The sequence below is a fragment of the Oryza glaberrima genome, chromosome 11, assembly GCF_000147395.1.
Source record: "Oryza glaberrima chromosome 11, OglaRS2, whole genome shotgun sequence".
Lineage (NCBI taxonomy): Eukaryota > Viridiplantae > Streptophyta > Magnoliopsida > Poales > Poaceae > Oryza > Oryza glaberrima.
The window spans coordinates 14,203,407-14,214,887 of record NC_068336.1 but is presented as its reverse complement, the minus strand read 5'-3'; the positions used below and the strand labels follow the sequence as shown (position 1 = coordinate 14,214,887).

At 49.5% G+C, this 11,481-nt stretch overlaps 2 protein-coding genes across 2 annotated transcripts; one reads left to right on the top strand and one right to left on the bottom strand.

Annotated features, from left to right (window-relative positions):
* Positions 1-311: 311 nt before the first annotated feature.
* LOC127754980 (uncharacterized) lies at positions 312-989 on the bottom strand. Its single transcript, XM_052280597.1, has one exon. It carries the CDS (start codon positions 879-881, stop codon positions 561-563), a length of 321 nt encoding a protein of 106 aa, XP_052136557.1. The 5' UTR covers positions 882-989; the 3' UTR covers positions 312-560.
* Positions 990-2,489: 1,500 nt separating this feature from the next.
* On the top strand, positions 2,490-10,251 carry LOC127755698 (uncharacterized). The gene is made up of 3 exons (XM_052281374.1): positions 2,490-2,737; positions 5,210-5,354; positions 9,598-10,251. The coding sequence occupies exons 1-3, from the start codon at positions 2,490-2,492 to the stop codon at positions 10,249-10,251; spliced, it is 1,047 nt and encodes a 348-aa protein (XP_052137334.1).
* Positions 10,252-11,481: the final 1,230 nt, after the last annotated feature.

The window sequence follows — 11,481 nt, the reverse complement described above, 5'->3', positions numbered from 1 at the left end:
TGACCGTTTTCCGATTACGACGGATAGTACCCTTACTGTATTTATTTTTGTTTCCGAGAATAAAAATCTGAATTCATTTCCAAATCTAGTAATTTCCAGATAGTTCCGACCGAACCTATCCAAATCCCAAAAATGGTCCGGATGGACGGAAACTATTCGTACCAGTTTTAACCCTATGTCAGGATACATTGCTTTTGAGGATCATCCACCGTGTAACTTCTATGCAGATGCAAACCTTTGTTTTATTCATCGATTAATCAGTTTCTTCGTCCCAGTAATTCATCGAACAACAATGAATCGTATAGGCCGGATATTAATTGTATCTAACGCTCAAACTAGCTATTAACTACGAGCGTACGTGAATCGGATACAACACTTAACTACATATTACATATATGAAGTGATCGACTAACACAAAGTCATCAACAGCATACAAATTCACCAGTATCATTTCAACACAGTTAGTTTGAACATATCTTCCCCTGCAGTACAGACGCAGAATTATTGCAGAGGATCGATCGATCGATCATATCACCAGCAGCTTTAATTTCTCCAAGCTTTTAGCCCTTGCACTGGTAGATGTTGAGGCAGCTGCGTCCGCTGTACGGCTGGCCCCTGCCGGGGCAGGAGCCGTAGCACGCCGCCTTGCTCTCCGTGAGCCCGTTGTAGCTGGCGTACCGGCTGTCGTAGAGGATCCTCCTCCGCGGGTACGCCGCCTCCTCCTCCTCCACCACGCTCGCCACCACGTCCTCGACGTCAGCCACCCGGCCGCGCAGCACGTGCATCGGCAACAAGGCGCCGCTGCTGCCGACATCCACCGCCGCCACCAGCACCGCCGCCGCGGCGACGACGGTGGCGGCGAAGAGGAGCATCAGCTTCATACTGTATGTCAGTACTTGGGCTAGCTGCTAGCTAGCTGAGACGAATAAAAATGGGGTGGTTTTTGTGCTGTTTAGCTATGTATTTAAGAGGAGGTGGGACTGGATTGGAGGGTACTGGATCGAGGAGGTGGTGGTGGTTGAGGGCAGGGAGAGAGAAGAGCGAGAGCTACTCCCTTCGTAAAAAAAAAACTAATTCTTGATTTAAATCTGGATATATATATATATGTCTAGATTCAAACTCAGAATTAGTTTATTTTTTTACGGAGAAAGAGTAGGATCAAGCAACTGAGGCAGCGACAGGACGCCTAACATCGCATGTGAAGCTAGAGGACGAGAGAGTCCAGCGGAGCGTGTCTCTCATGATGGATTTGATTAGCAAGAAGCGACTGCTTTCTCTTTGGAAGCGTATGGTATGGGGTTCGATCGTACTGTGCCATCCGGCACAGGGTACGTACGTACGCGTGCAGGAGTTAATTAAAACATTTTGGATGGTGAGGACGAAGGATTAATTAATTGGCAGCTATGTACGTACGGCTGTTAGGTGCACTTGATGATCGTTAGTTAATCCCTAAGCAGAACAGTGCCATCGCCATGACGGAATTTGGGGAGTATACAGTCGTTTCGAAATATATATTTAGTTTCAGATTTTGGATTCATCTTAGGGTTGTTTTGTATACCATCCTGTTTTTTGGGGATACGTCTTGCTCCCACGCAACTACGCAAGGTACAGCACGGTAGGACAGTAGCACAGTAGCAGTAGTGCCTTATGTTTTCCTAGCCTCAGATGCACATTGGAATTCCGACTTGTGGATGCACACGCTGTGCCGAGCTTGTCGCGCCGACTGCCGACGGCACGCCTTCCTCAGAGACGCCGGCCGAGCACGGCCTAATAATCCGATGGGCTGGCCCAGCCCAAGCACGGCCCATGTGCCGCTCCACTTGATGCCGGCCGGGAATATAATAAGTTCACTCTAGGTCCCTCAATTTGTCGCTCAGTTAATTTCGTCCCTAGACCGGAAAACCGGGTACAGCACGTCCTCCAACTTTTAAAACCGTGCAATCGAGATCTCTCGGCAGTATTTGACCCCGGTTTTGACCAATATGGCGCCTACGTATATTGTTTGACTAGGTCTTCGTCCGACGTGGCACTTGCGTGGCGCTTACGTGGCAATTTGATCCAAATATAATAATGAACCCTATGGGGCCCACATGTCAGTTTCACACAAAATAATGAAAAAAGGTGGGGTCCATTTAGCCCCACATGTCATCTCTATCCTCTCTGTTTCTCCCTTCTTCTCTCTTTCTCCCTTCCTCGGCAAGCATAGCAGGTTGGGTGGTGGTCGGAGCAGGCCGGTGGCAAGAAGGCCCCCTCTCCCTCCTTGCCCGACGACGACGACTACTAGCACCGCACGCCGCCGCCCCACCGGGAGATGACGAGTTGGAGATGAGATAGCGGAGAGGGAAGACGAGGGGAGGCCAACGAGGGTGGCGGAGAGGCCTCCCGGCGGAAGTGGATGGCCAGCGAGCGCGCACGAAGAGAGAGAAGAACGGCGGCCAGCGGCCGGAGGGAAGAAGGGCGGTAGACGGCGGCCATCGGGGAGAAGGGTGATGACTAGCAGGAAGGAGCTAGGCGACGACGACCTCGAGCGGAGGCTGTGGATCCGCTCGCTGCCCTTCACCCCTCTTCCTCCTGGCATCCTTCGTCCCTCCCCGAGCTCCATGGCTTGCCGGGAAGCACCACGTCCTGTTGCGGAGTGGCTCCCCCATGACAAGGTGTTAGATGCACACGGCGACGCGCTGGCAGCGCGGAGGGCAGTGTCCTCCTTGGCGATGGCGGCGGCGAGCTCAGCGCAGAGGTAGTCGACGCTGGGGCGGGACATGCGGAAGGTCGCGGCGCCAGGGGATGTGGGCAGAGCGGTCGAGACATGGCGAATCCACTCGTCTCCCTCCCCACCTCCATCCATGGCGACCCTGTAGCAGGCTCCCCTCCCCCCCCACCCCTAGCGGGGCTCCCCCTTCTCCATGCGCACCCCGCTCCGCGCCCCTCCGTACGACCCCCGTCTCCGGAGCTCCCGCCTCCCTCCGCTCCCATGGGCGCCGCGCTGCGTCGGCGTCGGTCTCAAACTCCAGCATCTTATTCCCATGGAAGGGAGAGGCGCCGCTCGCCTCCGCCTCCGCTGCTAGCTAGAAGGTTTCCTCCCACAAGTCCACCGCCATAGCGTCACCGCGGCGGCATTCACGCCACTCCCCCCCATCCCACTCCATCAGGAGCCGCGCCGCGAAGAACAGAGGAAGAAGAGCAGCAGCAGCCGCAGGGGATTGAGGATGGCATGTGGGGCCCATGTAGGCCCCACCATTTTTTATTATTTGGTGTGTGAAACTAACAAGTAGGTCCCACGGGTATTATTATTTTTCCAAATCGAATTGCCACGTAAGCACCACATCAGCTAAAACCGCTATATAAATCGCCGAGGGATCTAGTCTGCACCGGTTTTAATAGTTGAGAGACCCGTTGTATATGGTTTTTCGGTTGAATGACGAAAATTGGATTCGTTGACAAGTTAGCCATTCCTAAACTCAAACCACAATCCACCAACCACCAACACCAGAGCGAACCGGGAGCGGTGTTTGGATTTGCGCCGGGCGGCCCGGTGGAGAAGGCGTGTCGCCGCGCGGCCGCTATCGTGAGGCAACGAGCACGCTGCTTGCCTGCTCGCACACTGCCTCTATCAGCCTATGCCTCCATGGTGAAGCAAGAATGAAAATTGATAGTATCAGTTTCTTTTTCCCGTGCCGAAGTGCTGATATCACTGTGTGTTGGATTTGATTACGGCATCTAATCATTAGGAGGAAAATAAATTATTGCCCTCTAATTTTTTGAGGCATCCACTGCAAATTCTTGAGACAAAGTTTTTGAGAAAGCAATTTATTAATAGTAGGGATACAAAGTTATTGTCTCATTAAAAAAAAACTTATGCCCTAGAATACAGCTTTCACCGTAAGAAAAAAAAAAGTACAACAGCTGACTTACACTATCACATAGATTATAATTTATCACATACATTATCATTTTAATTGGCACATTCGTCATCATTATTGATGCCAAAATCCATCAAACACTGCCATTGCTTCAACAATCTGCTGCCATCCAGTCTTAAAGGGCAAAACGATTTACACAACTATCTCCAATGCAAGGCATGACCTACATTCTTCAATAATTCTTCCGATCCTGTTAAATGCTTACTATGAAGGTATAGAACACGCCATAACCAATAGACTTGTGAAGTGAGCTAAGATAAGAATATTGTGTTGTTTTTCTTTTCACCACCCGAGGAGATCGACATCCGCCATTAAACGTTTGATCATGTTTTGTGTGATTGCCTGATTGGTGCTGAGGTAGTGGGTAAGTTCTGTATATAGGTTCAAGTTTGACCTGGTGCCTAGAGAGGAGAGTTGTTCTACTCAGGCACAAATTGAAGGTGCTTGATCTACTCAGGCACCCAGCGAACAACTCCTAACTTCATTTGATATAGACGAAAAACCCTATCTGTTGAAAGTGTCAAAAAAATCTTTAGAAAAATCAAGATCCACTGCATCACCCATTGATTTGTTAGCAATCTCTACAATTTCCAGCTTTTTGTGAGGATCAAGTATGAAAGCAAGAGAATTAAATATGTGGAATAGCAGTGAAGTATTTGAGAAATTTTGCTTCCATGAGTTGAACAATGGGAGCTCAAGTTCTATCAAACCGATTTTCTTCAAACACAAATGACAACTGCTAAAGCCATTCAATCACCAAACAAGATGTATTATAGTGAACTCAAGATAGTTGGATTATGGCATTATTAGATGGCTTTAAGAATTTACGCAAGCATGTAGTGATGTCCCATAATTGCTCCGTAAAAATCAAAATCTCACCATCACCATCCTTATTGATTGAATTGATGAAAACAAAAATTAATTCCTCATATCCTTTCACATGACGCAGCAAGATGTATGTTGCCGTCGGGATTACCTAGCCAGTTGTGAGTGTTCTTGCCATACTCGTCATTGTGTCGCCCCTAGCACCTAGCATCGATCGTGCCCCTTTCGTTGCTAGATCCACAGCTCGAGGCGAGTAGGGCACTATGACCATGGATGGTTTGGTGACAGTACCAGCGCGTGGGAGCTTGGTCTGCTTGATGCCGAAATTGGTGATGATTGTGGGCTCCACACTCTCCCTAGAGGCGATGTCACGATGGACTCAGATTGGGATCCAGGTGAAAAGTTGGTTTCGGGTGTCTAGAATGGTGACAGCTGCATCCTTTGATGCCATGACCTTGTTGAAGGCGTCGCATTGGAAGCCCCCGGTTCCATGTACGGCGTGATAATGTGGGCGTGGACATGGTTGGTTTTGCCAGGCGCCTGGAAATCGAAGCAGCTTCGTCGCGGCCGAAGATCTTGTCGCTGGCTTCAGCTGGAGGCCTTGATGATGTTGGTTTGGCGTGTTCGCCCATTGTGACATGCCAGCGATGGCATCCTTTTCTCCGTCCATGATGAAAAGAGAAAAGCCATTTTTTTCAGTTTAGTTTGTTTATCTTCCGCTTCAAAGATTGACAACAATGGTTATCGGTGATGTGTGTGTGAGCTCTGATTGCCCGAATGATCGAGCATATATTTTGATTAGTCTATTGACGATGACATATTGTCACGCCCTGAAGTTTCCCCCTTCTTCTTTCTTTAACAATTGGGTTAAATAAATCGTCAGAAGAAGTTGTTTTAATTAACCTAGGTTAAATCCCTAATTAATAAATGCAATTCATAATTGGAGTCAGCGTGGTGGAATTTTTCTTGAGTTCCCCATGCTCCAATACATTAACAGGATTTTTAGTGGAATTTTCAGAGCCCTATAAGTAATTTTAACCAGTTAAAATTCATTAACTGCAATATTTAATCCCAGAAAAATCCTTTTCCTATTTCTCTTTTCTTTTCCTCCCTTTTTCCTTTGTTGGGCCGTCGGCCTAACCTTCCTTCCTCCCGCACCCTCTCTCCCTCCTTGTCGGGCCGGCCCATTGCCCCTCCTCTCCTCCCTCCGGGTCATCGACAGGTGGGGCCCAACTGTCGGCCCCGTCTTCTTCCTCTAGCCGCCTGCGCCCGGTCGGCAACTGCCGCTCCCACGTCGCCGTCTGCGTCTCCCACGCCCACTCCGCGTCCACGCGCCGCGCCCACATCGTCGTCCGCCGCTCCTCCGCTTTTCCCGCTTGCGCGCGCGCCCGCAAATGGGCGGGATTCGATTTGAATCATGTCCCCCCTCTCTCTCCACTCCCCCACGTCGCCGGCCAAATCGGCCACCTCCCCGGCCACGTCCGCCCCTCCCTCGCCCATAAAAACCATCCCCCGGGCCCCCTCTCTCGTTTCCCACTCTCGCCGCCCTTTCTCGTGCTTCCTACCGCCACCGCACCGCACTCACCGAGCTCCGCCGCCGCCGCCCATCTCCGGCCGCGCACCGCCGCCGCTAGAGCCGCCGCCGCGCTCACCGAGCCCGCCCGCACCTCGGTCGCCGCCCGGTTGTCGTCAATCGCTGCCAGAGCCCCCTTCTCCCCGAAAGCCGGTGAGCTTCCCCATCCCCTCCGCCTCCGGCCGTCAATGGCATGCGCCGTGGTCGCCTTCCCTACTCCTAACCCCCTTTCTGCTCTCTACTAAGGTGCCATCGTCGCCCGTCCGCGCCTCCGCATCGCCGGTCGTCGCCACCGCTTTCATCCTTCGCGTCGGCCGCCGAGCTCACTGGTGAGGACCCCCTTTTCCTCCCCTTCCTCTCCTCTTCCGCGCGCGCCTCCGCTCCCCGCATGCGCGTCGCTGCGCTGCGCCGCCATCTGCGCCATCGCCCCCATCGTCGGCCGCTGCCGCTGGCCGGTCGCTGGTCACCGGCCGCCACCGTGTGCCATGCCCGGGCCGGCCTTGGTGCCGCCCGTCCCCAGCCTCCCGCTCAACCCTCGGCCGATCGTGGCCGTCCATCCCATGGCCCGCGTGGCAAGCCACGTGGTGCCACGTCAGCGCCACGTGGTACACCACCACCCCGGCCCCGTGGACCCGGTCCACGGTGGACCACCCCCTTTAAGCCGCTGACCCGTGGGCCCCGCCTGTCGGCGCTTCTCCCTCCCCCCCCCCTTCGCTGACGTCAGCCCTGGGCAATATTACGCAACAAATTGATTAAGGACTTTTCTTTATTAGTAAAAACACATATTATATTCTAAAATTCATATCTAATTCATCCGAGCTCCGTTTAGGTCCATTCAAGTCTCAGTAAATTCATAAAAATCCCTAGAATCCATAAAAAATGGTTTTGTTCTCTGTTTCAGTAGTCTTATAGTGTATTTTGCTTGTGTGCTTTGTTTATCGCATAGATCTCGGCCGTTTCGTCGATCCGCGGTTCCTCGAAGACGTTGCTGAGGTCTCATCAGTGCGAGAGCAAGGCAAGTCATGCATTACAATTGATCATATTGTACCCAATTTACAAATATCCCGCATTTCTATTAAATGTTGCATTCTTTTACAATGTCATGTGGGATGGGTCCTATTACTCAGCCATATATTGTTTACCTTATGCCATTGATAACTTGGGTATCAAAATGACTAGATGTTGGTTTAGGAAATGCTTAGCCATGCCTAGTTCAACTAGTACACAAACGGGGATCACATTATTATAGAGACTTTGTCTATTAGCATAGCTTTAGATTGGTGCCACCGCAATGGTGTTAGTTAATTAAAATACACTGAATGGTGGGCTGTGGATGCATGGTTTCACTGGTCGCACCCATGGCAATTAAGGACCGGTTCACGGGAAACCCTGGGAGACTTACCGTGCTTACCACAAGCGAGAGTGGGTAACTGCTTGATCTGAAGTATAGCTTGACCCTTTCCTAGGCACCGGTGGCGAGGGTGGGCGAGATGGAGTTGGGTCGGCCGGGGTGTCCGGTTGTCCAGCAAGAGGGGACCGCCCACTGCCTTTTGAGGGGTGGGGGTGAAACCTTAGCATGGTGTGGATGGTTATGGGAGGGTTATGCGGAGGGTCTTGTCACAATTTCCCGCTTTGCAGTATCATGGTGATACTTCGGGGCATGGCGACATGTGTGGAATCGTGTCTTGTGGGTACAGTTGTACACCTCTGGCCAGAGTAAAACTATTCGAATAGACGTGCCCGCAGTTATGGGCGATCAACCAGATTCACCGTGATTAGTCTCACCCCTAGTTTAGCTTAATGAACTGTTGTAGTTCAGGTGGTTGGTTGGGCCCATTGCAACATGGTGTAGCGTTGGACAGTGATTGGTTAATATTGACTAATTACTACAATTGTTTTACTACTTTCAACTACTGTTTTTAAATGTTTGCTTTATTGCAAATGAACCCTTAGCCTCCTTTGGTTATATCCTACATCATACCTCCTCTTCCGGTATGACTTGCTGAGTACAGTGAGTAGTACATAGTCTTGCTCTCTTTTCCTCTACACCAGAGTTAAAGTTCTTCTCAGTTGGAGATGTCTCGAAGAAGTTGGTTTCATCGCCGCCGTCAAGGATGCCTGTGGAATGGAATCACTCGCTGCAGGAGTCAAGTCTTCAGGCTTAGCTCGCTTTTATCTTTTCCGCTGCATTTGTAATCTTTTATATTTTTGTAAAACATGGATCTGTATGTCAATAATTTTCATTTGTGTACCCTGGTTGGTCCTGGACAAGGGTTTAATGCACATTCAGCTTAGAAATTCTGGTTCGTGAATTTCTGGGCGTGACAAGTTGGTATCAGAGCCGACCTTGACCGTAGGACAAGCCAACTGGAAAACCTAAAAGCCCTTTGAAACCTTTTCATCTGCATATTCTCTTTGCACTTGGATTTGTTTCGGGAAAGTTTTGGGGTATGTTCTTTTGATTTGTGGGAAAAATCTTGGTCGCTCATTTAATTGGATTTCTCGACTAGGAAAAGTTTATTCGGAATTTATTCGACAGTCGGTCGGGAATTGTTGGGTGATATGCACTAAGTCGTGTCTAGGTTCGATGGGGAGATTTTATGCATATCATTATAACTATGCATCTATTTTATGCATTAATTTATTGTTTAGTCAGTTGCATTAGTATCTTTATCTGGGTTCATGAAAAATGTTCTATGCATAAAAATCGCCATACTCAGTTATTTGTTTGAGTCATTTGTTGCTTTGTTTATTTGGATTTGAGCATGCGTTGATTCCTATCCCTTGTCTATTTTAGATGTCAGACCTGTTCTTCGATCGCAAGCGTCGCTCCGAGCTTCAGAGTCGCCGCCCTTAGCTTTATCGTCTTCTTAGTTTTGTTTGCTTGCTACTTTCCGTGCTTAGGTTTGTTGCTTGTGGGTTAGTCGGCGGTCGATATCATGTGTCAGTGGTATGGCTGCTTTAATTAGGAGTTGCGTGCCTCTTTTTCGGTGTTTTAATCAAGATTAAGATAATTGCACCTAAATTTATAAGAAAGATTAGTTTCTAAGCCCCCTGTTTTCCTTCATTTTTCTCATATTTCTACCTATCCCCCTCCAGATGGTGAAGACAAGGAATGGTTCCCGTGAATCCAACAACATCAGTGGCAGCGAAGAGTAGATCGGTGGAGCACGTGCCAGTGATGTATCTAACAGCAGTTCATCTCCACCGCATGAGAACCCAACGATCGCTCAGGTGTTGGATAATCAGACACAGATGATGACAATGATGATGCAACAGATACAGCAACAGTACCATCAGGTGTTACAGCAGATGCAGCAGCAAGCACAGCAGCAGCAGCAGAACCTACAGTTTGGTCTTCCACCTCCCCAGTCCAAACTGTTGGAGTTTCTTTGTGTCAAGCCGCCCACTTTCTCAAGCACTACCAACCCAATCGAGGCCAACGACTGGCTTCACGCCATTGAGAAGAAGCTGAACCTTTTGCAATGCAACGACCAAGAGAAGGTTGCTTTTGCTACACACCAGCTGCAAGGTCCCGCTTCTGTTTGGTGGAACAACTACATGGTGACCCGTCCAGCTGGGACAGAGGTTACCTGGTCAGAGTTTTGTCAGAGTTTCAATAAGGCACAGGTTCCCAAGGGAATTGTGGCACAAAAGAAAAGAGAGTTTCGTTCCCTGCAACAAGGAACCAGAACAGTTACAGAGTACCTGCACGAGTTCAACCGCCTCGCGCGATACGCCCCTGAGGACGTGCGTACCGATGCCGAGAGGCAGGAGAAATTTCTGTCTGGCCTTGATGATGAATTGACCAACCAGTTGATCTCTAGAGACTATGAGGATTTTGAGAAGCTTGTGGACAAGGCTATCCGTCAGGAAGAGCAGTGCAACAAAATGAACCAAAAAAGAAAGGCATCTCATTTCAAAACTCTCTAGGGGAACAGTCAGAAGCCTCGCTTCATGACGGGACATCAGGGTGGACCTTCCACCATGATTATCCGGCAACATTGTCCCTACCACCCGGACAATTTCAACAGCATCAACAACAATGGCAGTCACAGAAATAGTGAGCAGCACAGCCTCAACCCTACTCCAAGTCCACTAATGATTCCAGCTCAGTCAGTTCAGTCAGCTCTGCCAGCTCTGCCAGAACAGCCCAAGAAGTTTGGAGAAAAACCCGAACTCTGCTTCAATTGTAACGAGCCCGGACACATGGTTGGTAAGTGCCCGAAGCCAAGACGTGCTGGACTCAAGTTTGTTCAGGCCCGTGTCAATCATGTGTCTACAGAGGAGGCGCAGTCAGCACCAGAGGTTATATTGGGCACATTTCCCGTGAACTCGACACCGGTAGTAATATTGTTTGATTCTGGTGCAACTCATTCCTTCATTTCCAAGTGTTTTGCTGGTGCACATGGGTTATCTTTAGTGAAGCTTAAGATACCAATGCGAGTTCATACTCCTGGAGGTGGCATGACCACAACTCACTACTGTCCATCCGTGACAGTTGAAATTCAAGGGTTGATTTTTCCAGCCAACCTCATTCTTCTCGAATCCAAGGATCTAGATGTTATTCTTGGAATGGATTGGCTAACAAGGCATAGAGGAGTGATTGATTGCGCTAGCCGCACCATCAAGTTGACCAGTGCGAAAGGAGAAGTGGTAACCTTCTAGTCTCCAATACCGCAGAAGCCAGGGATCAGTCTGAACCAGGCCACTGGTGAAGAACAAGAGGTAGCAGTGGAGAAAACCACTAAGAAGTTGGAGGATATTCCCATAGCTAGAGATTATCCAGAGGTTTTCCCGGAGGATCTAACATCAATGCCACCAAAAAGGGATATCGAGTTCCGGATCGATTTAGCACCTGGAACTGCACCGATCCGCAAGAGGCCTTATAGAATAGGAGCCAACGAGTTGGCAGAAGTCAAGAAGCAAGTTGATGAACAGTTACAAAAGGGATACATCCTCCCGAGCACGTCGCCTTGGGGTGCTCCGGTTATCTTTGTGGAGAAGAAAGACAAAACCAAGAGGATGTGCGTTGACTATCGCGCACTCAATGAAGTTACTATCAAGAACAAATATCCGTTGCCAAGAATTGATGATCTGTTTGATCAGTTGAAAGGAGCTACTGTGTTCTCTAAGATAGACCTGCGATCAGGCTATCACCAG

What these genes read in the sequence shown, in the direction of transcription:
- LOC127754980 (XM_052280597.1), bottom strand. Translation starts at nt 881, where the DNA reads ATGAAGCTGATGCTCCTCTTCGCCGCCACCGTCGTCGCCGCGGCGGCG.
- LOC127755698 (XM_052281374.1), top strand. Translation starts at nt 2,490, where the DNA reads ATGACTAGCAGGAAGGAGCTAGGCGACGACGACCTCGAGCGGAGGCTG. An exon ending in GCGGCGAGCTCAGCGCAGAG is followed by an intron (nt 2,738 to 5,209) that starts GTAGTCGACGCT and finishes ACCTTGTTGAAG; the next exon opens with GCGTCGCATTGGAAGCCCCC. An exon ending in CAGCTGGAGGCCTTGATGAT is followed by an intron (nt 5,355 to 9,597) that starts GTTGGTTTGGCG and finishes ATGATGCAACAG; the next exon opens with ATACAGCAACAGTACCATCA.